Genomic DNA, 27,581 nt, shown 5'->3' on the forward strand with positions numbered 1-27,581 from the left:
TTTATAAATCCATTTCCCTGGTTTTATTAAATGTTCCACGTATGTACATTTTAAAGATGAACCATTTACAGGTCTGCACATGCTGCCTCCTGCTTTCCTTAGGTCATAGGGCAGGTTCACAAAACCTCTATGGAAACAGAAAGGTGCAGGTGCTTCCGAATTCTGTATGTCAAAATGCTTCCGCTTATACCGTAATACATACAATTAAAAAACCCTCAAACATGCAAATTGTAGAAAAATTTAAGCTGGCAGTGAAAAATAAAAACAAACGTCTTCTTTTTGTGCATGTCACAGTTTGTTTCGTTAAATCAGATTTCTAATGCTAAGGAACGTAGTGTCTGATGCCACTGCTTAAAGCACGTTTATCAACTACTCGTCGTTAATCAACGCTTAATGGTCCATACATTTAGCTCCCATCTACAGGGGAAGACCAAGGCAGCCTCGGCTTCCCTCCTCCATCTGCACTCTCGGGACTCTTTGGAGCGCGGTGCTGCCGGTGGCTCCCATGGAGGACCGACCTGACCCGACCGCGCGGCAGCGCCGGGGCTCCACAACCATCGCCGGCGTTGCGCAGGCAAAACGCTTCCGCTTGTGCTTGGATCCCGCGTCCCAGCTCACAAGCCAAGGAATTACTCTTTAAAAGAAAACAAAATTAAAAAGAAAGAAAAAGCAAACCAAACCCAACTCGCAAGGGCCAACTGTAGGAGGTTCACACGCTAAAGCAATCGTTCATACCTAAATTCAGCACAGAAACCTAAAGCTCCGGGTCAAGTGTTAAAAAAAAACAACCTGTGTTAAGACATCCAAAAGGTTTATATACCGGTTCGTCAGCTACATCTGTTCTCCTTTCTTTAGAAATGGTCACATTGACAATGTATAATTCAAAACATTTCTGCACAATAAAAACAGAAAACTATGATACAGTGAGGTAAAGAAAACGCAAAAATATTCACCCACAATATATTTTCAGAAAATACCAACACAGTGATTTTTCTTTAAAAAAGCACAAAACTTATAAATGAACAGCATAAATGGCTATTTATCTGAGTGATCGCCTACAAATTTCCTAAACCCACAAATCCACAGGGAAGTGTAATGGTCTCATCCAACATTTATTGAAAAAACAACCCTTTCCAGATCACCAGCTCGCAGATCAGTGCTCAGATTTCCATCAGATCCAACTCGGCGTCTTCGAAGCCGTAAAACGACTCAGTCTCGCTCTCCCCCTCGAAGAGTTGGTGCAGGATCTCGGGGTCGGCGCACTCCTCGTTCTGGGGCTGATCCTCTCCCTCCGCCGCCTCCTGCGGCTGCTGCTCCTCGCCCAACTTCAGCTGCTCCTCCAGCGCCGTGATCAGCTCCTCCTGCATGTCGGCGTTGCGCGTGGCCGAGTTGGCCGTGCCGTCCGGCCCCGGCAGCACGCTGGCCACCAGGAAGGACTGCTGCACGAGTTCGGGAGAGTCACTGATGACCTCCAGCACCTCCGCCAGCCAGCACAAAACCAACTGGAGAAGGATGTCCGAATCGCACGTGGAGTCCGCCATCTCCTTGGCCTGCTCTTTCCACTTTTTATGCAAGAAATTTTTCACAGTCCTTTTTATACAAACATCCAGGGGTTGGATTTTGGAGCTGCAGCCGGCGGGCACGACAGCCGGGAGAGTGCTGGAAGCACTCAGCAGGGACAGTACCTCCTCCGAGAGGTGCGTTCGGTGGCAATCCAGCACCAGCATGCCCTTGCTGTTCTGGCACTTGGTGTGCTTCTGCCACACTCGCGATGCCCACAGCTCCATGACTTCGTCGTCGCTGTAGCCGTTCTCCTTCGCTTCCAGTATGATGGATTCAGGCACGTTGGCGGGCTGCTGGACGTGACCTCTGTAGAAGACCAACGTGGGGAGAACGCTCCCGTCGGCGAGGATGGTGAGGACCACGTCGCACCAGGGCTCGCCAGTCCCCACCGTCTGCAGAGCGTTCTCCTTCTTGTCGTCACTGCTCAGCACCTCCACGTCGAGGAAGAGGGAGATCTCGTCGATGGCCGCGATCATGGAGAGGGGCAGGTCCTGCGTGTGGATCTGCCGCTGCACGAACTCGATGAAGCAGCTGGCGTTGTCCTCCACCTCTTTGGGGAGCGCGTGGGCCACCGCCCTCCGCGCATGCATGCTGAGGTTGTGCCGCAGCATGAACCGCACGGCCCACTCGTAGGAGATCTTGAAGCCGCCCTCCAGGGAGCGGCCGAGCTTCGTGGCCTTCTGGAAGAGCGTCTCCTCGTTGACGGGGAGTTGCTGCTCCCGCTGGGTGAGCACCCACTCCGCCAGCTTCTCCTCGGCCTCCAAGCTCAGGTATTTGCCCTCCGACAGCGACGCCAAGTTCTCCTCTTGGAAAGCCTGGAACCTCCGGAGCCAGCGCTTGATGCGCCGCTGCGGGTTCCGGAAGTGCTCGGCCGCCTGCTCGGTGCTGCAGCACAACGCAAACAGAACCACCCGCAGCTTCTTCACCGACAGCTGCTCCTTTCTGCTTGCAGCTTCCGCCTCCTTCATTGGCTGCTCGTCTTCCTGAGCATCGATATTCAAGCACTCTTCCTCCTGGCAGAGCAGGGGCCAGGTGTGGGCTGCCAGTGCCATTTCGGGCTCCAGGTCATCCTTCGCGGGTAACACGGACTTAGTTTTCACAGTAGCAGCTTTACTGGGGGAATAGGCAGGGCACGTGTTCTTCATGCTTCTGTCCTGGGGCTGGATGTGCCTTGGGGAGAGAACACAGTGCCTTCTTAAAACCAAGGAAATGAAATCGCAGGGGGAAAACAAGCAACCGACCTCCAGACTGAACAGATGACAGGAGAGTTCACAAAGAGTTTACCTGGAATGTGATATCCAAGTAGGCCCTGCAGAAAAAGACAAAGACGGTTGCGGCTTTGCAAACAAGCAGGAAGTCAGTGCAAACACACAGCGCTCTCGCAGAGATAAGGCTCAGGCATCCCCATCTGCTGCAAGAACCCGACGCTCATTCAACCCCTTCCCTTCCCCAAGAGGTCTTGCACCCACATCCAACTGCCCGCTAGCAGCACCAAAACCCCACGGAAACCCAAACCCATCAGAAATAAACACCGGGAATTTGCTTAGGAAAGCTCAACTTCGGCCAGATGCTGTAGGCAATGACCTTCAGTTTTGCAAATTGCACTAATGGCAACAAACGGTTGGAGCAGCAGCTCCGGGCCCCATTCAAAGCCCAACATCAGCAGCTGCTCCAGGCCTCTTGGTGTCACAAAGGTACAATGATGTCTCAGAGGAACAGAGCAGCTCTCTGAAGCCCTCTGCATTGTTCCTTCCTGGGAATATCTCCTGAGATCTAAGATACACGGCTGAGCTCAGGCTGACAGCCTCACTGGAGACTTAGCTCTCATCTCCATAACAATTGCGACACATTCAGCAACTACAGAAGATCCCCAAGCTGCATTTCACTGATGCTCAGCAGTCAGTGAGTGCTGGGACAATCGGCTGCGTTTGAGCTGGGCTCCAGGAACTCATGTATTACATCTTTCACTAATTATTCCAACTCTTCTGCTCCTTTTCCAAACTCCTACCTCGGAAAATAATGTTGCTGAACTCGTGTGATGGGTTGAAGACCAAATGCTTGGCCATCACATCACCCTCCGACGACGCAAAGAGGCAGGAGGAGCAGCACAGCTTCACACCACTGTACAACAAGAAGAAAGTGAGCTCTGTACCAACGTTAAGCTATTACAAGAGGTGTGTGCCCACATCAGGGAGAAAACATCACCCTTGAGCGCTGCAGTGTCCCCTCCCTAAGGAACTGACCTCCCTCTGGAAGGCAGTGGTGGTTGCCTTCACTTGATCTACGTTGCTGCATTGCAAATATTAAGTAGTGCTTCTTAAGAAGCAGATGTGAAAGTAGAGAACAGGGCAGATCAGGAAATGAACGCACACCAGATCCCCGGGCGATTAAAGTGAGAGGACAAGTCTTCCCTTACCAGGCAGTGTAGTTCTTGAATAAAGCCAAGTATTTGGGACTCTTCCTGGGAACGTGGTTGCTGTATGACAAAAGGGTTAATGAAAAGTCAGAATTGTTCCAGACATCTGAAGGTTATAAAGCCATATGAAATCTGGCATGTTTACAAAGACAGACCCAACCCTGGCTTCAATCCTCCTATTTTGTCTTGTATTTAAAGAAGCAAAAATGCTAAAAATTTTTTGCTAAAAAAGCAAAAATGGGGTCTAACAAAGGTCCTGTACAGGTTTATAAAACCACAGCATAACTTCTTTTCATTTACTTTTTAATGGTATTTTTCATGTGAATATGGGACTTTAGCAAGAAATCCTAGAAGCACGGAACAACGAGCTTGCAGGACGCATGCTGTTAGCCACAGCACCGTGTGGGGAACGGATCCTTCAGCTCTCACACCCAGTTTTCCCATCTTATCCCAAAGCCGTCGCCCACATCTGTGCAGACACAGAACGCACACCTTACAGACCAGGCACTGGTGTGGAACCCCTTTGTGGGACGCCACGACACTCAGCCATCACACCTACTTGATCATGTGGTTGGCGTAGGCTCGGGAGCAGCACGTGCTGTAGCGGCACAGCGAGCAGTGGACGTAGGTGGGGAAGTGGTTCGGGAAGTCGGGGATCTCAAAGCTGCACTCCAGGCAGGTCTGCCTGCCCAGGACGCTCCTGAGAAGAGAGGGAAGTGGCCGTCAGTGGGAAAGGCATCTGCAGCTACAGCCACCATCGGCACACACGTTTAGGGACACGCGTCAGCTTCCTGAAGATAAACTGGTCTCGTCCTGCACCAAAGCTTTTGGGTGCCTCAGTGTCAGGCTCAATGCCTCCCGCATCACAATGGAGTGGATAATAAATGAAAATAAATGAAGACAAAGAGGCATGGCACAGGGTGGGCAGAAAGCCCTTTGGAGATGGAGTCTCACTGTTTCTGTCAAATTGCCCACCTAATTAATCATCACAGAATAGCTTCAGATTGGAGGAGTCCCCAAAGATCATCAGTTCCAACAACCCCTGCCATGTGCAACCCCCTGCCACAGGGAATTCTGCCTTTCAGTTTCATCTGAAGAGATTTCGTAGCATGCTTTAATGTTGTTTTGTGGGAAGCTAGATTCTCCTGGCATAACATTTCCTTGGCAACCAGCGAGACACAGACCAGCCATCGCTGCAGCACAAGAGCCACCACACTGCCCTGAAAATCTCTGCAGTTTGAAATTGAGCAACAAGTCTGACATTTTTTTGACCGCTCTCTTCTGGACGCTCCTCTGGACGGGCGGATACAGGAAGATGGGCTGTGGGTCAGCAGAGGAAAGCGGCACGGCGTCCTGCCCAGCACTGTGCCCCATGTCATTCGAAGAGATGGGCACCGTCCGGGGCTGTCCTCGGGATGCTCTGATTGTCACCTGCATAGAACAGAGCACTCTTACAGCACAAGGGCAGAAGCGAGCTATCTCAGTTCAGACTCCTCTTGGGGCAGTTTGGGGCACTTAAGGGAATAAACGGGTCTACAACACAACTTGTTCCACCCAGAGCAGGACAGAAGGCTTGAGCCTGTTTGCACAGAACAGAAGGCATCCAGTCAACAAGTTGAGGCACCTTCAATTGTAGATGCCTTGGCTGGGCCAGCAAACGTGATGTACTGGATGCAGATGAGGCAAACATCTCTTCTGCCCACACCCATAAAGACACCACGGGCGTCTCCCAAGGAACCAGGATTGACACTGGGGTTTCTTACCTTGGTTCCAGGCTTCAATCCTTCCAACTGTTTGGGCTTTCGGAACGTTTTGTGATGCTGCAGCTTGTGTTCAATTTTATCCTTGGCAAACAGGAATTGGAGTCTGCACTTGTTGCAATGATAAACACTCTTCTTCTAAAGCAAATGCAAACGAAACACATTCCGTGTCAGAGGAACAGGACCCACAGCACAGCAGGTTGTTTTGCTTTTTAAAAAAGAGAAGAAAAGTAGCACTATTCCCTCCTATAACCAAAGCTAGTCCCAATTTTTTAGAGCCTGAAAGGGCTACAGGCACAGCACTCCCTTCCCACTGACCCCATCTCACTATTTTTGCATATTTTTTAATTAAAAAAGCAATACTTGACTTAGGAGGAAACATTTCTTCCTGCCTTTGCCTCCTCCAGAAGCCAATGGAGGGCTTTGGGGGCAAATAAATGCAGGCACTTGGTAAGCAGGCCACACTTCTGCATTCTGCAAGCACGCTCCAGCTACACCCACATCAAATATGTTGTCAATACCACCAGCACACATGGAAACAGAACGCTCAGCTACCAGGCTGATTTGCATTTGCATGTGTACAGCATTATTTATTTATTACCTGAAGAAAAAAAAAGTTAAACCCCCAATGAACGCAGAGCTGCCGGTTCACCACCACACGAAGCATACACACAGCCCAGTAAAAACACATTTCTTTCTGCAGCAACCTGTGCTGCTCCTAAAGGAGCAGTGCCTCTTCTCTGCAGCACAACCCCTGTGAAACATCCAGAGTGACAGCGTGCAAATTGCATTTGTTACAGAGTGAACACAGCTTCCACCAAAACCCCTCTTTCAAACAGGTTTTCTCTCCTTTCTTCTCTTTTCTCCTTTCCTCTCCTCTTTCACTTGAACCCCGCCCCAGCACCTCCTCGCGCGCCCGCAACGAATCTCTGCAGACAGGCGAGGACAGACACAGTACCTGGTGCCTCATGAAGTGCTGCTGGAAGGCGTTGCCATTCTTGAAGACCTTCAGGCAGTAGGGGCAGAGCAGGTGCCGCGTGTCCTCGTGGATCATTCGGAAGTGGCTGTCCACCTCTGAGTACAGCGACGAGCGGTACTGGCACACCTGCAGGCGTGGGCAGAAACAGTGCTGAAAGAACCTCAGGATGCAGCTCCACCGCTGCAGGATGGGGATCCAGTGGCACCGTGCAGATCCCCAGCGATGATCAGCGGGGTTTTGGAACCAGGCTCCAAAGAACTTTCTCATTCCATTAGTGAGGCGCCGAACTGGGCAGAGCAGTCAGAGCAGCTTGGGGAAACTGACTGAAACCTCTTACAAAAGAAAGGGGTCGCAATTCAAACTCCAGATCCATGAGGAAAAGGAAGAGAAGTCAATGCAACACAGTTGGAATATTAAAAATCATTTTCTAGGGCCTTTCTTTTGGAGGGACAGCGCCGGGCCCCTGGGTGGAGACGTTCTGTTCAGAATCCAGCACAAACCTCCTGACGACAAAAGGTGTCGCAAAGCCTCACCTCCACCAGAATGACACCCCCTCTTTTTTAAAATGGCTTTTAGTACCTGGCAAACATAGGGCATTTCCCCCGGCTTGTGCGTGTCTTTCATGTGCTGCAGGAACATCGGCTCGCTCTCAAATGCCCATTCACAAATCTTGCACTTTGCTGCAAAAGAAAAAAGAAAAGAAAAAGCAGCTAACAGCTGGAGGTCAACAAAGACAACAAGGCAAAACACACCACCGCTTACACCAAGTTCCCCTGAACAAGAGTTCCTTAAAGAAATCATTACTACTCTTTTTTTGTTAAGGTACTAATCTTAACAGCTTGGCTATTAACCTAAGACAAAAACCCTCTCAAACCCAGAACTACAGCAGCAAAACCAGCTTACTTGTTGACTCATAGGGACTGTGGACGTTCTCTAAGTGGCACTGGAGCTGAAACGGAGTGGAGAACTGCCTGTAGCAGTGCTGGCAGATGGTGTGCACGTCCACCTCTCCGTTCTGCTGGTCCAGTTCCACGTGGTGCTTCATGTGGTTCATAAATCTTATGAACAGAAAGGGTGTGAGCAGAAATCCACACATTTTGCACCTGTAGTCCTGGCAGCACTAGGAATGCTACACCAGGAGATTTTTTTAACTCATTTTATCATTACTTTTAAGGGCCCAAAAGATTGAATGATAAAACCAAAGTAACCTTTGACTCAAAAGAGCACTGAGGAGGTTCCTTCTTGCTCTTCCCAACACCAGCACACAAATCCCCTATCCAGCAACCCCCTGTTCTGTAACTCCAGAAGTTACAGAGGAGATGTCGTAGTACAGCGCTTTGGAGCACTTCTGACCCCAACCACTATTCTTCTCTTCCATTCTTCTCCTCCAGCTTCCCATTCTTCTTATCCATTCTACCTTTCCCTGACCCAGTGTGTGATGACAGATGACTCCTCGCTTTCCTGCTTCGGCTCGAAGCACACCCACACAAGGGACACCTGGGACACTGCTGCTCCCACCTCATTTTCACTCCTGCAGATCTGAGGCACCCAGAACACCGCAGCCTTCTTGTGGCCCACTGCATCTCTTACCGTATGTTGTTCTTTAGCCTCTTGGTGCAGTGCGGACACCGGAACGAAGTCGGAACCTTGGGGAAGTTCAGCAGCTGGCTCACTTTGCCACCGTCTCTGCCATAGTAGAAGTCATCCACCAACATGATGAGCTTACTTTGGGATGAGTCAACCACGCCTTCACTTGGCTCTGGAGCTTTAGCAGGTGGGGACAGTGCAGGGATAGGAGTGGAAGAGGGTGGGGAAGCAACAGCTGTGTTTTTTTCTGGAGATGGAGGCTTTGCAGATTGGATATTTGGTTCAGAATCGAGAGATTTTCTTTTCTTGAGGAATTCCACCATTTCAGGGCAGCAGTACTAAAAGACAAAAAAAGAAAATAAAAGCCACACATTCAGAAATATCCAGGAAGAACTACTGATGCTATTAAGGGCAAACAGGCAAAGGCTAACCAGGACTAAAAGGAGGCAGGTGCACTCCAGGAAACTCTGAAGGAAAAAATAACGCAGATTTAACATTCAGATCTCTGCTTGCTGTCAGTAGGATTGAAAAACAATCCTGGCACCAGCAGGACATCCAATTGAGGTCCTGACATCCTGAAGGATGCCGTGGACTTTACAAAGGCTCTCCTTTGCTATTTTCTTCCCTTTCACACAACCCCTGATCCAGGAAAACTGCTCATCCCAGAGCGGTTACTTACGCACATATGTCCTCTTAAAGCTTCGGTGACTCGGAACTGAGCATCGCACCGTGGGCAGACCTTCCTGCCACCATCTTGCAAGTCAAAGGTGGGGATTGGAGATGAACTGACTGTAGCAGGAGGGAGAAAAACACCACAACACAAAACAAAAAGAAAATCGTTACTTGTCTCAGGTCCAGGATGCAAACTCCCCACAATCTGTATGCTGAAACACACCCTCGTATCTTTAACGTGGAGTATCTCAACATTACACTAATTAAAAACAAAAGGCTCAACTAATCTTTCCTTCTTCGGCCATTTCACACTTCAGTTTATAGCCCTGTTCCTCTCCATCACCTTCACCCCTACCTGTACACAGAAACTCAGCACAGATGACACAAAATGTGCATTCAAAGAACCACAGGACTCTGAGACTCCTTAAGGAGGTGATGGAACAGCAGCCAGGATTTGGTTCTTTCCCCTCCTCATGCAGAGTGCTACGGCTGTGTGCATTTCCAATATGCACATCAATAATTTTGAATGGAAAATAACGTATGCAAGCAATACCCACAAATGAAATACGGCCACTGGATAAAAAGTGACACACGGATGACAAAGATTCAGGAATGAATGGGAAAGCTTTTCGAGTGCCCATGGAAACAATGAGATCTCAGCAGTTTCATCACCACACCTTTCAACGACGATGACGACGACGACGATTCCGACACGCTGGATCTCTGGGAGCCATGCACCGGGCTGCTGTTGGACACCACCATCGGGCCAGGGCTCTGCCCCAGCGAGGGAACAGTGTTCAGGGTGTTCACCAGCTTGGCAACCTCGTTGCTGTTCTCACCAGTCACTCCGGGTCTCTTCACGGTCACAAAGCTCGCGATGCTCACTGCCAAAGGCGGATAACAGAGGAGCATTAATAAGAACTGGTAAGAGCTGATGCACTGGGTGAAGCCTGCCCCCACTTGCATGTCTCTTGTCTTGCTCTTCTACCTTTCATCTTCTACCAGCCATCGATTCTGTCCAGCAAAGCGAAGGGGAATGATCGGGCAAGTAAATTTCCCTTCCAGATCATGCTCTAAGACACGAGCCATTCCCTACAGTGGGCTGAACAAGATACTGATGGTCACAAAACCACTTGTACTTCTTTCCTACATGCAGCTGTAGGCAATTAAGGCCACTTAAAGGTAGAAACAAAGTGAAACTTGCTGCATGAAGAAATATATATATTTTTTAAGTTGTCTGTTGCTATTTTTGAGCAATCCTATCACTCATGAACTCAGCATTAAAAAAAAAAAAGCCCTGTTCCTAGTTTCTGTTAGTTGTCTGCTCATTATCTTTCAAAATCACAAGCGATTAACAAACAGTACTTTCCCCTTTTGGGGACTTCTAACTGATGGTCTCAGAACATCTTCCAAAACACAAAATCTAAGGGATTCTCAAAGCAAACTGGGCACTATGACATGATGCTCGTTGTCGTCCAGGCTGGTAAGGAGATGAAGCATGAGTCAGTGCCCAAAGCAAAAATAGAACCCAGGAGCTCTGACTCAACTTCTGCGTTTCAGCTCTAAGCTGTATGTTTGAAAAGCAAATTACAGACAGCGTTACGAGTCCCCTTGCTTCTCCAAGTCTTACCTAATTTGGGGTTAGTAGCTTGACTGGACTGCCCTGGCTGCTGCACAGTTAACTGTCCCAGAGGTGTTGGCTGCGTTGCAGTAGGAGTTGTGGAGGTGCTGGGAGAGGACTTACTTTGCTGTTGTGACTGGGACTGCGGCACTGTGCTCCTGATGGTGAGCGTGGCCGGAATGACCGTAGTGAAAGTGTTGGTGGTGGGTCGGACCGGCATGGTCGTACCTGGTCTCACCTGGGCCACCTGGGAGAACACCTGAGGAACGCCAACTGCTGGTTTGACAAACTGCGTACCTGGGGCTTCAAACAGAAATGAATAAAGGGAGGTCAAATCAACAAAGTCCACCCCTTGCCCAGGGTAAGATCTGTTTTATAACACTTGGAGCCAAGCTCCCCAAATTCCCACTCATTTCAGTGAAAGTTTTACAAGTTCAGCACCTAATTTTTTTTCCCAAACAGCCTGAATTGAACACGAATCAGAGCACATCGAATCATTACCACTGGAAAAGACCTCCAAGACCAACAAGTCCAACCCCAACCCATCTCCACTAAACCACATCCCCACATGCCACACCTCTCAAGACTCTGTGTGATTTTGAAAGAAGTTACAATGTTCTGTGAGGCAGGCACTCCTTCCACTTGAAAGACCCCCATCTGCCCAGCGGTTTATTATTGCTGCCAAAGGGTCCACTCTCAGCTGCACACAACTGGCAGAATTGGAGCAACTAATACACACATTTCATCAACTACAGAACTGGAAAAGCCCCTTCTCTAGAGCTCCAAGGTTTGCATTTCAGCTGCATATTTCAAATATGTAATATCTGTCCTTGGTACTCAGTAAAGAAAGATGACAGAAGCATGGCTTGGATCGTTTCAGTCCTTACCTGGGACGAGGGTGATGGGTCTGACTGTCTGACCCTGCTGCACATTCAGAACGATTCCCACTTGATTCATGGTGTTTTGCACAGGCCGCACGTTCCGCACAGGAAATCCCTGCATTCAAACAGTAATCACTGACATACCAAAAACACACCAAGCACATTCAATTTGAGGTTTCTACCCTACAAAAACAACCAAACAAAAATAATCAAAACCACAAATGAAACAAAAAATCCACCAATCTAAAGAGCACCCCCCAGCACTATCATCTATGGGATCAACTGAATCAAGGCCATACTGTTTGCAGGCAGCACCTTACCCAACAGCAGGACCTCCTTCCTACTGATTTACAGCCTCTACTCTGACCTCTCCTTCCCTAAGCACCTACTGAAGTCTTCTCCCAGCTCAACTTGAAATGCTGTACTCGCAGCAGCAGTTTTTTCCTGAGATAGGTAAATTCTCTGCTTTGTGGAATCACAGAATTATTTGACTTGGAAGAGACCCTTAAAGGACACCTTGTCCAATTCCTCTGCAACGAACAGGGCACCCACAGCTCCATCAGACACTCAGAGCCTGGTACAGCCCAACCCTGAATGTCCTCGTTGGCTGAAATCTGTAAGGACGAGCGCATCAGACCTTCCTTCCCAGCCTGCATGCAGGAGTGGGGCTACGAGGGCACCCACCTGGGTGGTGATGAAGATGGGCTGGCTGGTCACCGGGGAGTTCGTGACGTGGTTGGCATTCTGCATGATCTGCACAGGTCTTAACACTGGCTGGGTCACCATGGTGCCCAGACCCGAGCTTGGGTTCTGGGTGAGGATCAGGGGCTGCCCGCCTTGCTGAACAAGAGGGTTGCCGGCTAGAAGAAACACAGAGATAGAGCAAAAGTTGTATTTGTCAATGAAAAAAGCTTCTGCGGAACTGGAATGACTTTTTCAGAGCACGCTTTAAAAGTAAACTTGTGAAACTATCAGACCCTTCTATCTGCTGCGTTAAAACTCCCTTCTGAGCTGCCTAAGAACAAGGTGATCAAAACTCTTTGCTCCGAGCAACCTCAGAGATTGATTATCCTGGCTCCTGCACGCCCTTTGAACACAACCACAGCAGCTAAAGAAAATATTTTTTTTAGTCTCATTAACTATTAAGCACAAATTCACCTGCTGGCAGATACTGGGAAAATTTATGCTCAACCACTCACTCCAGCCCGTGGTGCAACGCTGTGCAAGTCTGTGAAGAGCATTGCCAATCCCAGGCAGCTCGGTGCCAATTAACCAGCACCAGAAGGACACACGAGTTCTGAACCCCCTAAAGCCATGTCCAGCATCCTCCGACTTGAAGAGGACTGCAGCACTGAACTTCCACGAGGCACCAGACATGCTTCAGCACCACAATTACAGAACACGTGACAACATCGGGCTCCCACCGAAATCATAATATGTGTCGTAAGAATATCTCAGAGTGGCTTAAGTGCTTTTGCTCTTAATTTGAGTGACGTGCCCTGATTGAAACTCAACTCCAAACATCCCATGTCCACCACTAGAGCCACCCGACTCCCCATTACCTACAGACAAAAAGCATCCCACAGCTCTCTGCACTGCCAGCTGTTTGGGTCAAGCCTCCCAGGACGGAGATCTGCCTCAACTATTTTCCATGATGAGCTGCAACCACAGAGCCACAGAACGTCGTGAGTTGGAAGGGCCCACCAAGATCACAGAGTGAAAAACAAGCCATGCTTCTTCTGATACCGCTCTGCCTTATAACATTTTCCTTACGAATCCCAGAACCTCTGCACGTTTGCCCAAGGGACTTTGTGGCCCATGATCACCCTAAAGAAAATCCATATAGTTGGGTCCCTCTGTTTCCAGCAGCTCATTATTGTTGTCCGCATCCTCCAGCCAAGATCCCATTTGTTCCACAGGCTCTCACTTGCCAACCAGAAGAAATATTTGCACAGGATGAGGAAATCCAAAGCCTGGAATACGGCCCAGTTACTTCTGGGGGCACCAAATGTGGCACCAAAGCAACAGCTGGGAGGATTTCTCGTCTACTGGCAGCGCTCACTGACAACTGAGCACTGGGGAAGTGATAAAAGGAAGGGAAGAGAAGATGAAGAAGGACATATGCTAGGGAAAGGAGGCAAAATGGTCTACAGACACCAAAGCACTCATCCAGAAAACCAAAGAACCACACAGTCATAGAATACTCCAAGCTGGAAGACCACTGAGGCCAACTCCTGGCTCCACAAAGCACTACCCAAAAATCAGAGCTCACACACAGCAACAGATCTGCATAGATAAAACACAACACATTTTCTAAATATCATGTGGGAGGGATAATAATAATAATAATAATAATAATAAAAATTCAGGCCATTATTATTTTGAACAACCCAGAAAATGAACACAATACTTAATAGGGCTTCAGCTCCTTCTTCCTCTGCACCATTCTACCTCTTGGCATAAAGCTCTTCCACGTATTCATATTTACCCAACTCAAACCATAGTAAGGAACATCAAAGGGATTCTTATAGAGGAATAATAATGTCTAGGTTTTAAAAGTATATGATTTATTATTTTTTAAAGACCATTACTACTATAATTCATGTCTTGAGGGCAAAGGGCTTCCATACTGGAAGGGGAAAACCACACAGGAATCTTCCCCCTGGGCATTTCATAGAATCAGAGCACAGCTGGGTTGTGAAGGACCTTAAAGATCATAGAACCATGGAATCACAGCACAGTCTGGGCTGGAAGGGACCCTAAAGCTCACAGAACCAAAGCACAGCAGCACGGTTGGGACAGAAGGCTCCTCACAGCCCCAGCCCCAGCCCTGCCAGGGTCTGGCTGCCCCCCACCTGCTCAGGCTGCCCAGGACCCCATCCATGGCTTTGGGCAGCACCAGGGATGGGGCCCCCACCGCCCTGCGCAGCTGTGCCAAAGGACTGGAATCATTACTCAGCGCTTACGAGACGGAAAGAGCATCCAGACTGTTTCAGAGACACAAAATGGTCCAACACCACCGAAACTGCTGATGTTAAAAGAGAATGTTTCCTATGCAAATGTGGAAATCCAGGAAAAGACCTGCTGCGTGCCAAAACATTCTGACCCACAGCCAACACAGCTTCTTTTAAATGAAGATGCTCTGCACTGACAGTCTGGATGCTGCCGACTGGCACTCCTCAGTGTACGGGATCCAAACACTTCCATGAAGCTTACACCACGCAGAAGCAGCCTATCCGGCACCATTTGCTTCTTTAGGGTCAGAAGCAACGAGTGCAAACTCAGTGTTGCTGTTTGAGCTCCAGGGTCCAAGTGAAAAGGATGATGCGATTCCAGCATTCACTGTTTTTGTAAGGAAAGGTCTCGGAGGAGGGATGGAGAGGAGGGAATTGGAACCAGAGAACAGTGGGTTTGGCAACCTTTGTAATCCCTTCACAACGCTCCTGAAAATCATCTAGGAAGACTTGCGCTCATTTAACAAAAGACAGCTTTGGCTTTCAGTCAGAGTGGTTGACAAGGATGCTCTGATCAAGTCAGTCTGGTGATCTGCACCCCTTTCCCTGAGTACGGACCTGCCACGTTGTTCTCTCCAGAAACGCTGCCCTTTATCAAGCAGTTCCTTTACACAACTCCTTTTATTGTAGCCAGGAAGGATAAAGCTGTATGCCCAATTTTCTGTAGGCTCTCATTAGTGAGAATGACAAATCTGGAGCAGTGCATCCGAGAGCATCAGTGCTCCTCTTAGATTGCTTCCACGGAGATCCACGAGGCTTCCGCAGGTCCTGGGACACCTAGAGCTCACACAGATGTGCATAGATTCACTACTTCACCTCAGGGGAACGAGAAGATCACGGCAGAAATCAGCTGAGGAAGAACAAGTTACATTCTTCTCTTTCTCCTACGGCCTCTCACGTATTCCATCCTCCAGGCAGCTCCTGGGAATGGTTTATTTTGCTCCTTTGAGGGGAGCGACGCCAGCTGATGAAACAAGCTTCTGATTGAAGCAAGTTTCAATGCTTCTTGAGCTCCAGCAGCTCGGGTCCATCCCACAGCCTTCTGGGGCACAGCCTTTCCCTGACACCCAACTTCACAGCAGCACAACCTCCCTTAGAAGGACACCAAAGCCTTCTCAGAACCACCCATGAGTGAGACTGGGGCTGCAATGCAGCACCCGCCAGGCCAAGGCTCCTTCTGGCAACACAGTGCGGATGCAGATGGTGATTAAACCAGATGAAGGTTCCTTGCTTCCCATCTAACCCAACTTCACCTCACACTGCCCCGCATTCACCGCACGGTCCGTGGAAGCGCAGAGTTTCCTTCCATCATTTCTGCATTTCCAGGATCAAAAGCACTTTCTGATTCCTGCAAAAGGAATTGCAGGAATGTAAGCTGTATTGTTATCTGATGGTGGAATTATTAGAAAGGAGTCATGCTGTCAGGGGGACATGCAGCAGGGCTCCCATCTCATTTTCTTGTCAACAACAGTGCTTTTCTGGATACTGGGGCACTGTAACAACAGAGACACACACCAGCGAGCTGTGCACACACACAGAACGTAGCAAACTGGTTTGAGTGGAAAAGGCACAGCTAACAGCACACAGCGGAAATTAGGAAAAGGAAAAATTAGGCCGAGCGTCACTTCAAATATATTTAGCTTTCACTGTTTTTTTCCTTTTATGTCCCAGTAATTTGAGACATTTTAAAACTAATCTGCAGGGAACAAATCTGAAGATGAAATTCAGGAAGATGGAAAAAGATTAGCTAAAAGAGACTTCTGCCATCAGTGAGGAAATCTTCCTTCTTGACTTTTGGATGTGGGACCATTCCCATCCAGCCCGCTGCTCTGGTCGCCCAGAAGAGCTGCTGGTCTGACACAGAGCCATTAAGGTTGAGAAAGGCCTCTCGGGTCACCAAGTCCAGCAGCCAACCCAAGCTACCATGCCCACCTACAGAACTGTTAAGGCTGGAAAAGACCTCTGAGATGCCCAAGCACAACCCCAACCCATCCCACCATGGCCACTAACCATGCTCCCAGTCTTGGACGCCTCCAGGGACAGCAGCTCCACCTCCCTGCTCCAATGCATCACCACTTTTGGAGAGAAGAAATATTTCCTAATATCCTACCCGAACCTCTGCACTGCTGAGCAGTACAGCACGCTGCAGGGACATTTGGGTGCATGTTTGTGGCCGTACGGTCAGTCAGTTTGGGAGTCAGATATTTAGGATGCAGGAGGATGCTGTGGTTTAAGAAAGCAATAAATGTTAGGGCTCCAGGCTGGCTCACAGTGATTTACATCCTGGAGGGGAAAAGCAAAACAAAGCTTAACAAAACCTTACACTGAGAGAATGGGTAGATTTAATGGGCCTTTTTCAGCCCTAGCTTGTAAGTCTTCTTAATTAACGTAAAACAAAATGCAAGATGACAGCCATGAGCATAAAAAACCAGACTGCCCAAAGCCGGGACAGCTCAGACACAGCCCACGGCTCTGCAGTCAAAGTGAGGCTGTGGGGGATGTGACCCCTGGTTACTGGGCCAGCATGGGCTGCAGAAGGGACCGATGCCCCCGGGGCACTTGGCCACACCAAATCCTCACTGGCAGAAAGCCAGCAAGGATTCCCTGCAGGACAGGAGATGGCAGCAGCTCAGAGAACATGGAGCTCTGAAAGAAAAAGCCACATTGCAGGCTGAAGAGTTGTGTTTGTGTTGGTCCCAAAGACCTCCAAGATCAAGTCCAACCATCAACCATCACCACCATACTCACAGTATCATTAATGATGGAAAAGACCTCTATGATCAGTCCAGCCACCAACTCATCCCCATCAAGCCTACCCAATCCTAGAATCATTAAGGCTGGAAAAGACCCCCAAGATTTCCAAGTCCAACCATCAGCCCACCACCACTCACAGGATCCATCCTCTGCTGCATGGATACCATCAAAAGGAGGATTAATTCCACCATCAAGCTGAAGTGCTCCACAAAGATTCACAACCAAGCGTGTTTCCCTGCTTTACCCTGCAGAATCTCAGTGTCTATCACCAAACCAAGGGCAAAGCTGTGCATTCCTGCATGTTTTCACACGGCCTATCAGCACCACGTTCCTCCTGCCAGTCTGCAGCAGATAAGAACAACGCAGAGCCAACCCACAGCACCAACCTCAGCTTGAGACAAACAGCTCCAAGATGCAGAACATTTTGTCTCAGCAGCACAACCAGAGCTGGCCTGGCTCTGCAGCCCCGAGTTCTGTGCATCTGCAAAGCAACGCTGCCTCAGGGCTGCAAAGGTCACTGCCCTCCCTCCTCCCTTCCAAAACAAACCAATGCACACCTCTGAGGTCTGCAGGCATTTCCAGTTGCATCCCTGCCCATAGCTTTAATTAATGATTAAAGACCACAGGTGTTACCTCTCCAACTATTTCTGACCACAACTCAGAATACAATTATCAATAAGATGAACACAAATAGCCTGTGATTCCACTTCTCCAGCACAGAGTAAAGTGATAAATTGCAGCATGGCTGGGTTGGAAGGGATCTTAAAGATCACAGACCATGCAGGCATCGTCACTCAGTGCACAGCAAGGGATGGAGGAAGGAAGATGGAATCAACACCACTTGTTTTCCTTTCCCACCTTTCCTCACTACAGATTCGAGGTAGATGCTCAATCTCCAAATTGGCTTCCTAAGCCAAGAGCTTATTGTGACTCCTTTGAAACAACAAAAAATAAAGGAAAAAAGAAAAATTCTTAAGATTTCTGTGATTCTGCCTAATCCTTCTGAATCTAAGAGGTGCAGGAATCCAATCTGGATGGGTCTTTGTCACAAATTCCACCGGTTTTACAGGATCCAGGAGTCATTCGGATAGCAGATCCCATGGATAGCCGATTCCATCAGCAAGATCCTTGAACTTTACTAGAGTACTCAAATGTTACAGTGATAAACAAAATATCTGCTAACGATGCATTTCAGTAGCCATGCACATTTTTCCTCTTTTTTCAAGCGGTAATCTAACTGGCACACTGTTATCACCAGGTCTTTGTTAATTGTAACAGATTTAAACACCTGTCTCCATTCACTTCTATTAGTAGAGCTATGAAATATCAATCACCAGTGCACTACATGGTGACACCTCGTGTGCTCGCAGTGCCAGGCACTCTGTAGACATTTCCAAGAGGGGCTCTGAGCACTTGAGCACCATCTGAAACCGATGCGCTTCTCATTACTTGTGTCTGATCAAATTTTACTAACAATGAAGCGGTGACTTTTAAGCGAGTCTGACAAGCAGATCTACACATCCCAAAGGAACTTAAAGACACTTTCCATCTCAGCACTGAGTTATGCACAGAGGTTGCTTAAGCTGCCTCTGAACTGAAGCCACAAAACCCTTTCACAACTAAAGAAATGGAATTATTCACCTTGGAATTTGGTCAGCACAGCAGTTAGAACACATTACTCATGCAAACACATCTCGGTGCAGCACGGTGACCATGAGCAGTCATTGTTTTTAGTTCTTACCTTGCCTTTCTCTTTACAAACATCCTCCTACCTTACCAGCTCCAAACACCCTTTGTCAAAGCAAGCTCCTCACGGACCTTTCCCTGTATGAAGGCCAGAAGCAGGAGCTGACAGCAGTCAGCAAACCCTCCACAAGCTCACCTCCAATTAGCAGCTCCAATTAGCAGCCAGCTCTCCAAAGCCCCAGGTGCCAAATCCTTCCACAAACACAGTAAGTTAGCAGCCAAACGTTAACAACACCAACCTCCAGGAATGCTTCCACGGCACTGCACACTGGATCACTGCAGGACCACGAGACACGTGGAACCCCAGGCCTACAGCAAGATGGCCCCATTTCTTCTTCTAGATATTAAGCTGACGCACGCTTAACCTCAACTAAAAGAGCAAGAAAAAGTAATTCCAGGGGCTAAACAAAAGCCTAACTTATTACATGGGTCAGTCAACTTCACCCACACGCTTCTCTAGGGTAAGTGTTCTTTTCACCATGCACCAGACCCAAGTACTTGGGAAGAACCAAAGGGACAGTAGAATGTTTTTTCCTAATGACAGTCATGCTTTAATTCCTAAATCGTAAAACGTTAATTGTTGAGTTTTAATTTGTACAAAATAGGTGCAATAGCCCAACTCAAGGCACTGATACCAACAGCAATCCGACAGCGCTGCTCTCACACTTTACTCAGAGCTCCTTACAGAGTTATCATCTGCTGGAAAACAAAGCCTCCACGCCCCCAATTACTGCTCTACACATCTGACACAGCCAGCAGATAACGACGTTTGCTGACCTGCACATTAAACACAAACTTTGAACATCAAAGCCAAGCATCTTTCCATTTACAGAAAACAGGTGACAGTAAAAGAATGGAACCGATTACCCCAAATAATGGGCTAAAGAAGGAACAATGATCAAGCTTCAATCTCACTGCCGTGACTATGTAAGTTAAGACAGAGGAAACACAATTACCCACTGAATCCTTGTCAACCTCACCCACTTCAGAACTGCTAGGAGGACCTGAAAGAGTCGCTGCTGGGTGCCGGCACCTCCTGAAGCACCCTGTACAATGAGAAGCAACGCCCTGCTCTTCTTTTATCAATTCTGCAGCACTTTGGCCACATGGCATGAATCTCCCCCCAGGTTTCTGCACCTCCTGAAACCTCACTCCTGCACAGCTGGAACAAGAGCTCAAAAATGGGCATTTATTACATTGTTAACAGGATTCGTAGCTATCAAACGCAACTACTTACTGGATAGACATAACCAATCACTGCCATTTCCCCTTAATACCCAGAGCTGGAATAATTCCGGACTAAAATAGTTAATTACCCGTAGTAGTTTTATCGACTGAGTTATAATCCTCAACCACAGAATCTTCAATCACATCACTGATCTTCTGCCATGGCTCCAGCTCCTCCTCCTCACATTCCATAAAAAGGTCCGTGTCCGCCATCCTGCAGAAAAAAGAAAACCCTTTATGGGGTAACTGCGTTTTGTCAGGCAGCAAAAGCTTTATTGTAAGTACGACTCTAACAACAGAATTATTATTTTCAGGAAATTCAGCGATCTTTGCCTAGCAAGCCTTTGGTTTTAACTTAAAACTGGAGTGCTTTCGCCTCCCCTCTTGCATGACAAAACCAACTTACCGGCTTCAAAAGGAGAATCCACTGTCCCAACCGCAGAACCTTAAAATAAGTGAGGAACTGGGGTAAATAATCACAGCTTTTATTCTGTTCATGGTTCTGAGCACTCTAAGATTACTGCCAATACACAAAGGAGACCAAATATCCGACCACAACCTCTAAGTCTGCTCCAACCCAACCCTGGGTGCACCACTGCCAGTGCAGGGCATCACAACCCTCAGCACTTCTTGCCATGCTCTCCAGGCCTTCCCAGTTTGTTGGTACTTCTGAGCCCACTGTGCACCAAGCAGGTTTTCTGGATCTGCCTGCAGCGACAGCCAGGTGTTTTCTGCTGGGGTTGCAGCCAAGTCAGACATCACTGAAATACAGACCTGAATGCACTTGAAGTTAAGGGTTCCTTCAGACATTCCAACCACCCAGTCAGAATTACACCCACAGTTCACAGTTATCAACAGCCTCCAGTGCCCTGCAGGTGGAATGAGATCTGGGCTGGAAACAAGGACCGAGTGTTCAAACTGAAGAGCAGAAATTCCACGTTAGCCCCAAGAAAAGCTTCCAGCACAGCCCAGGGGCCACGGAGCTCCAGCCCTGGATCCCTAAGAAAAGACAGATGGGCAAAAAGAGGCGCACGCAGCATCGAGTGAGAGCAGTGCCCTCCTGGGGACACTGAAAGACCCGTCTTGGTATGAATTACACCCCTGTTAGCAGGCAGTTCTGCACTTCAGCTAACAGCAAGGACACTCTGCTTGGGGAAACAATTCAAAACTGACAGCCATTAGCTCTTGTGAATACACAGAACACCCCTAACCCAGCAGAGGCCACCTCACCCCAACGTACCCAAATCTCTGCTGATCAGCACAGTGTGAGCACAACGTTTCACATTGGGCATTTCACGTGCCCAGGATTCTTGTGATCCATGAGCCAAAAAGAACAGCCAACAGAAGAAAACATGCCGGTCTCTCATCAAATGAAGTTCATTCTACAACAAAAAATCACAACTCGCTGTCATAATCCCAAGGAGCAATTAACCACGTGCACTGCACAGCACTCAGAAAGGCTCTCGTTCTGCACGTCATCCGGCACCTCAAAGACATCTCCGGCTCCTTTTACCCACTGCAGTTTTGTTATTAGGAAAAGCAGTAACGGCATTTTAAGGATAGGAAGCAGGAATTGAGCCGTGAAAGGCTCTACAACAAGTGAAATAAAACTCCCGATGCTCAGCCCTCACCCACTGCACCAAACACAAATTTCCTCCTGTTTAAGACAAAAGAAAAACAACACAAAAGAGGCAGAAATTATTTCTGGCTGACAAACGAGATGGGAACAGCCTCCAGAAATGCAGCTCCGAAACGGGGGTTTGTGCACAAATCTGCTACAGGGGAGGCAAGAACCAAAGGAGCCACATCTCCCCTCTGCCCGTTAACTTCTGTTTAATTACAAAATCTTATCAAACCCGGCAGCATCTCCTAGGAGATGGACGCGCTGATCTCCAACGCTGACCGACCCACGATACATATTTATGGTTTTCTGTATTCCTGCTCTGCAGAAACCTCCAGAATCAAAACCGTGGTGGGGAATCTCCTCGCACAAAGCTTCTCCTCCTGCAAAAGGCGACACTGACAGCAGGAGCCGCTCCTTACGGCACGGCCACGGGGATGGGCAGCTCCAGACAGGATAAATAACCCCATCTATTAATTAAAGCGCGCACAAATGTCTCCGCAGGAAGGTTAGGGAGGCTTTGCGCAGATTGGGAGAAATATATTATTCAGCAGCTCGTAATTATTCAGAAGATGCAAAGACAAAATGCTAAAGAGGCTGTAGTTACACGAATCTTCTGACACCAACTTGCATTATGCGCAGATATTTCATCTGTTCTATCAACCGAACCAAGAAAATGTCTCCTCTCTTCTATAATGCAACAGCTTTGTTTTTCAGAGCTTTGATCTCGAATATTTCGGGATGTAAGAAGCCTTTGCTCAGTAAAATGATTAATCCCAATGATAAATGCTCCACGTTTAGCTCTTCAGCACACAGTTGGCAGATGTGCAGCTGAAAATACGGATGCCAAAGAAAAAAAGAGAGAATAAAATGACAAAGTGCGGAGAAATCGAGCCTCGCAGAAAGGTGCTTCCCCTCCCTTGGGTTGGAACCGCCAGTCTCAGCCCCACACAAACACCAGCAGGACTGCAGGACACACATCCTTCATTTCCATCAGCTGTGGTTTGTGCTCATTGTCGCCACACAAGGGGGAAAAGCCAACAGCCATCACATTCCTGAGGCTGATCACAGCAGCTGATCGGAGCGATTGCCATTGGCAGGGGAAATCCAGCAGCGCTGAATCGTTACAGATTTCCCCACCCTAAGGGAGAAATCCTCCTCTCCAATGCCTCCTTCAATAGTAATAATAAAAATCCTAGCCAACGGTAATTTCAGCTGAGACTGGGAATCTGGTCTGAGATCCAATGATCTCATTATCAGTGAACGCTCTCACGTGGTTGGAAAGGTATGAGACAGCCCTGACTGGGGGCTGCTCTTGGATTCCCAGCATCCAACAACTGGAAAGAGACGACAAACCTCGCACAGGGCACCGCTGCACAGCATCGCCAGCTCCCAAGCTTCCAAAACACAGAAATAAACCAAACAAGCACTAAATCCACCTCAGCGAGGTGGCAAACAAAGCATCCAGCTTCCATCCCACGGGTTTCAACTCAAGGGATTCACCTCCCAGCAGCGTGAGCAGGGAGGATCAGGTGGGAGCGTTTCCCATTACCTGTGGGTAGCAGGTTGTGCTCAGAGCCGCACAGCTGCATCCCATTGAAGCCATCTCCAAAGGATGTGTGTCTGCATTTACAGCTTCATTCACAGCTTGATTTATCTGACACAAACAAGTTATGACATACTATGTTGGGTACACACACACCACTTTTAAAAAGGACTTCAAATTAATGCCTCGTTCAGAATTCACATGATGGGACGCGCTATTCTTGCTCTACGAGCTTCACTTTCTAAGGCTTTTAATTAAAAAAAAAAAAAAGAAAAAAAGAAGTATAAATACATCCGTACTTGTCAGGGCACCACTGGTGGCCCAATTTCTGCTTACTGGGTGAAGCCATCTGCAGCACACGCAGCCCCGAGGGCACGCCGGCAGGTCAGGAACAAGAGCATCCTGCCTCATACAGGTGAGGAGGTGAAGCAGAAAGAGGAGCTTTGCTCAATGGGAACCAGCAGGAGGGGTGGGCTGTTACCAGAGGGGCAGGGGCTGCCGCCACAACAGCCTGCCTTCCCAGCACTGAGTTAACACAACCGCTGCACAGCTCTGCTCCAAAGTTTTGGGAGCAGCGAAGGATGCGGGCACGTCAGTGCTGCTCTGCGCTCTGGGTTGGTTGCGCTGCCTTCGCTGAGATAGGAACAAACTCGTGTTCAAGCACATCTGTACTCCACGCACCACATGGAGTCATTCACAGCATCAACACTGCAGGATGCAGCCGGTCTCACAAGAAGTCCAACTTACAGCTCTGTGTGCGATTGTACAGAACCACTATGGCACAAACGCTGTACAACCACTGCAGAATGAACCACTGGAGAGACAGCCAAAGGAGCAGCACGGGGCCTGCCACTGCGGGACAGCTTGGCTTGGAAGGGAGCTGAGAGACCATTCCATTCCAGCTCCCCGCTGTGCATCTGACATGAATTTAGGACCTAAAAGCACCTGAGCAATCAGAGCCAACCAAGCAGCAGCACACAGCACTACCAAGCAAGCACCCAACAGTCTCAGCCACCTCCAGCGCAGCACCCACTGCTGACCGAGGAAATTATGGGATGGTTCACGGACCTGACAGGACGCCACGCATCTCCCAGCACTGCATTTCAGCACAGGTGACTCACAGAGCCCCACAGGCAGCACTGCAGGGGCTGGGGACAGAGCCGGCCCGGGGAAGCCAGAAACATCATCCCTGCGATCCACCCACAGGGGATGGGAGCTCTGCAACGGCTGCTTGCAGGAAAGGGCTGCAAGGCAAAGCGCATCCCTGTGCGCTGAGCCGCATGAATGTGGCACAGCTGTGCTGCACTGAGCTCTGTGCATCAGCTGCAGCCCAGGAAATCCCAGCTCAGCATCAAACTTTTCTCAACTCCTTGCCAGAAGTTTGTCAGGCTTTACGCCAGCCTGGATTTGCTAGTGAAGGTTTAATTGCAGCGCGGTTCAAATGCTATCAACGTATCAATCCTTTCCACCAACTCCCTAAGGAAAAATATCAGTGAGAAAAATACATATTAAGAATTAATTGACCCTTCAATTTTCATCACCGCTTGCTATAAAACAACCTTCATGCTGAGGGTCCGGAGAAGAAAATCTAAGACGTAAAATCGAGGATCTGCTCCTAAGAGACCTACAGACGAGCTGGAGATGACTCAACACACTGCAAGGTAGAAATTAATACACAAACCAACTTCCGAGTGCCCGCTGCTCTCCATTTTGTCCAACCTTGGTGGACGTGCAGGCTCAACACAATTCCTGTCTTATTACTTTTCTCACTCACTTTTAATAATGCTCATATAGAAATACTCAATGGCAAGGAACGCACCTTCACTTTTTAAGAACCCGATGAGGTTACATTAAATGCAAATGAATCCTGTGATAAAGGTTCCTGCTGTCAAGACACGCCGCGATCCCTTCCCTGAAGAAAAGATAATGTTCTTCGGTGGCTCTTAATGAATAACTGGCACAGCTTCGAGCTGATATAATCTCAGTGATGAAAATGTTGGATGATGTTTTCATTAGTGTTTATTCGGCCATTCATCATGAGCAACACCTCTGAAAGAAGGGAGCAGGTGGAGGCTGGGCAGCCAATCCTTCACACCGAGGTGAATCTGCTCTGTGCTCTGCTGGGTACCCAACTTCGTCCACAGCCATATTAAATTTGCTATGAATGCCTTCATTTAAAGTCCTCTGTATTTTATTAAAGGCTTTGATGTGTGTGATGCTACTAATTAAAATCTATTATTACACTCAATTTTAATGATTGTTATCTACCTCAAAGTTGGAAGTGCTGAGTGATGAAAACAAACCGCTTTCTGCTATGTGTCTCCGCAGCTCTGCTGAACATTTGGGACATATTTTGTGACCACGGTACTACCCTGAAGCTGCTTCTGGAGCCCACCAGCTGTCTGCAGCTCCATTCCTGCAAATGGCAAGGAGCGTGGGGCAGGTCTGTCAGAACGAAGGCAGTCGCTCATCCTTTGACAGTCTCCAAGCAGCTGTGGGATCGTGCACACAAACAACACAGCCATATATATATCCACAACACGGTGCCATCTGTGAGCAACACGTGCAGAACCCCTGGCCCAGACAGAGCTCAGCGCTGCGGGACAGCCCCACTTCTGCTATTAGGCACAATACGACTGCAGATAAAATTATACCCAGGCATGGCATAAACTTCCCATCTGCAGCAACCTCAAACCATCAGCACACAGCAAGGCTCAGCGCAGGGAAGATGCAGAATTCCTATTTCCCCACAAAGCCTTTCCTAAAAGAAGAAACAGATCCCCAAACCTCTACCCCCATGTCAACCTGCATGCTCTCCCCCATTTCACCATGGGTGACAGCTGCTACCACAGCCAGGCTAATAAAACTAATGCGATGCATTTTGTTGTGTGACATGAGTTTTGTGCAGGGCAGTGCAAGCCTGCACACATTTTGTGACACAGCACAGAGTGGGGCAGGGGATGCAGAGCTGGGTTGTCCCACTGCAGCCACCAGGCTTCTCTGGGACTGAAAGGCAGCACCACAGCGTGATGTTGAGTAAAACAGTGCAAGCAGCTCAAAAGCAAACACCCAGACTCAGCAGGTGCAGCCAGGAGAAGTGTGGGACCAGACAGACTTGGAATGGGTTGTGTCAGAGGGGAGCCCTTAGCCAATAGCTCAGGTTGGGTTGGGAGGGCTTGAGTTGGGTTGTGTTGGAAGCGAACACTTTGTGACCAGGCTGGAAGGGATCCCTCAGCAAACAGCTCGAGTCAAGAGGATTCCCATAGGGAATGGATTGGGTTGCAAGGTACTGCTTAGCAAAGGGGTTGGATGGGAACTTCCAGACCCCTCAGTGAACGGCGTGGACTGAAAGGCTTGGTCTGGCGGCTGCGTTGGACCAGAAGGGCCCCTCCTGCAGCCCCTCACTGCCATGCCCGCAGCCCCGAGCTCGGTCACCACGGGCACAGCGCAGGGGCGCTCCGTGTCACCGACAGCCACGGACACAAAGCAGCGCTCAGCACCGCCCCGCGCCCGGGGGGGGCTCCGCGGGGACGGCGCAGACCGGAGGGCCGCGACCCCCATCGATACCACTGAGCGCCGGGGGGCGGGGAAGGGCCGAAGGCCGCAGCGGGGCTCGGGGGGGCGCGAGGCCTTCGGGAGGGGCCTCTCGGCACGGAGCGCGGCCCCTGCCAGGGCTGAGAGCGTCGCGCCTGGGAGAAAGGCAGAAAAAATAACCCCGGTGCCAACATGGCCGCCCACCGATGTGGGGGGGGGCGGCGGAGCTCCGGGGGGGCGCGCGGGGCGGAGGGATCGTGGCCGCATCACCGCGGGGGGTGTGAGAGGATCCCTCCGCCCCGCGGCACGGCGGCTCCTCCCCCCGCCCCCCCCATTCCTCCCCCGCTTTGTGTGCGCCCCTCTTTCCCCCCCTCCCCCCATCCCCGGGCGGTTGGAGCCGGTTCACCCCCGACTCCCCCCGATCCCTCCGCCCACGGCACATAACGGACCGCGGCCTCCTCCTCCCACCCCCCGCCCGGCTCTCACCTTCCCCGCTCCGCGCGGTCCCTCAACCCCGGGAGCGCAGCGCAGGTGGCATCGGGCGGCGGGCGGAGGGCCGGGGGGGGCGGGAGGAGGAGGAGCCGCCGCGGGGGGATACACGCGGAGCCGCCGCACTCCACACACACACACACACACACACACACACACACACAAAAAGGG

The 27,581-nt window shown here is 49.4% G+C and overlaps 1 protein-coding gene across 4 annotated transcripts; it reads right to left on the reverse strand.

Moving 5' to 3' along the window:
• On the reverse strand, positions 1-27,510 carry POGZ (pogo transposable element derived with ZNF domain). Of its 4 annotated transcripts, none has more exons than XM_052665044.1 (18): positions 27,408-27,510; positions 20,310-20,434; positions 12,164-12,339; positions 11,486-11,594; positions 10,608-10,901; positions 9,655-9,861; positions 8,985-9,094; positions 8,309-8,643; positions 7,622-7,776; positions 7,298-7,398; positions 6,698-6,844; positions 5,743-5,874; positions 5,241-5,410; positions 4,539-4,679; positions 3,980-4,039; positions 3,572-3,684; positions 2,848-2,872; positions 1-2,733 (listed from the first exon to the last, which is right to left on the reverse strand). In XM_052665044.1, the coding sequence occupies exons 2-18, from the start codon at positions 20,431-20,433 to the stop codon at positions 1,161-1,163; spliced, it is 3,972 nt and encodes a 1,323-aa protein (XP_052521004.1). In that variant the 5' UTR covers position 20,434; positions 27,408-27,510; the 3' UTR covers positions 1-1,160. The 4 variants fall into 4 exon arrangements, with proteins under 4 accessions (XP_052521004.1, XP_052521001.1, XP_052521005.1 ...); XM_052665041.1 differs by having other exon boundaries at positions 5,743-5,877; XM_052665045.1 differs by having other exon boundaries at positions 5,743-5,877; positions 10,722-10,901; positions 27,408-27,509.
• Between the last annotated feature and the right edge of the window lie 71 nt (positions 27,511-27,581).

This window comes from Tympanuchus pallidicinctus, unplaced genomic scaffold (genome assembly GCF_026119805.1).
Source record: "Tympanuchus pallidicinctus isolate F22 unplaced genomic scaffold, pur_lepc_1.0 scaffold61, whole genome shotgun sequence".
NCBI lineage: Eukaryota > Metazoa > Chordata > Aves > Galliformes > Phasianidae > Tympanuchus > Tympanuchus pallidicinctus.

Coding starts and splice junctions, on each gene's coding strand:
- POGZ (XM_052665041.1), bottom strand. CDS start 20,433: ATGGCGGACACGGACCTTTTTATGGAATGTGAGGAGGAGGAGCTGGAG. Junction 8,644..8,984: donor CTTTAAGAGGACATATGTGC/GTAAGTAACCGC, acceptor TTTGTCTTTTAG/TACTGCTGCCCTGAAATGGT. Junction 4,040..4,538: donor TACGCCAACCACATGATCAA/GTAGGTGTGATG, acceptor TTTGTCATACAG/CAACCACGTTCCCAGGAAGA.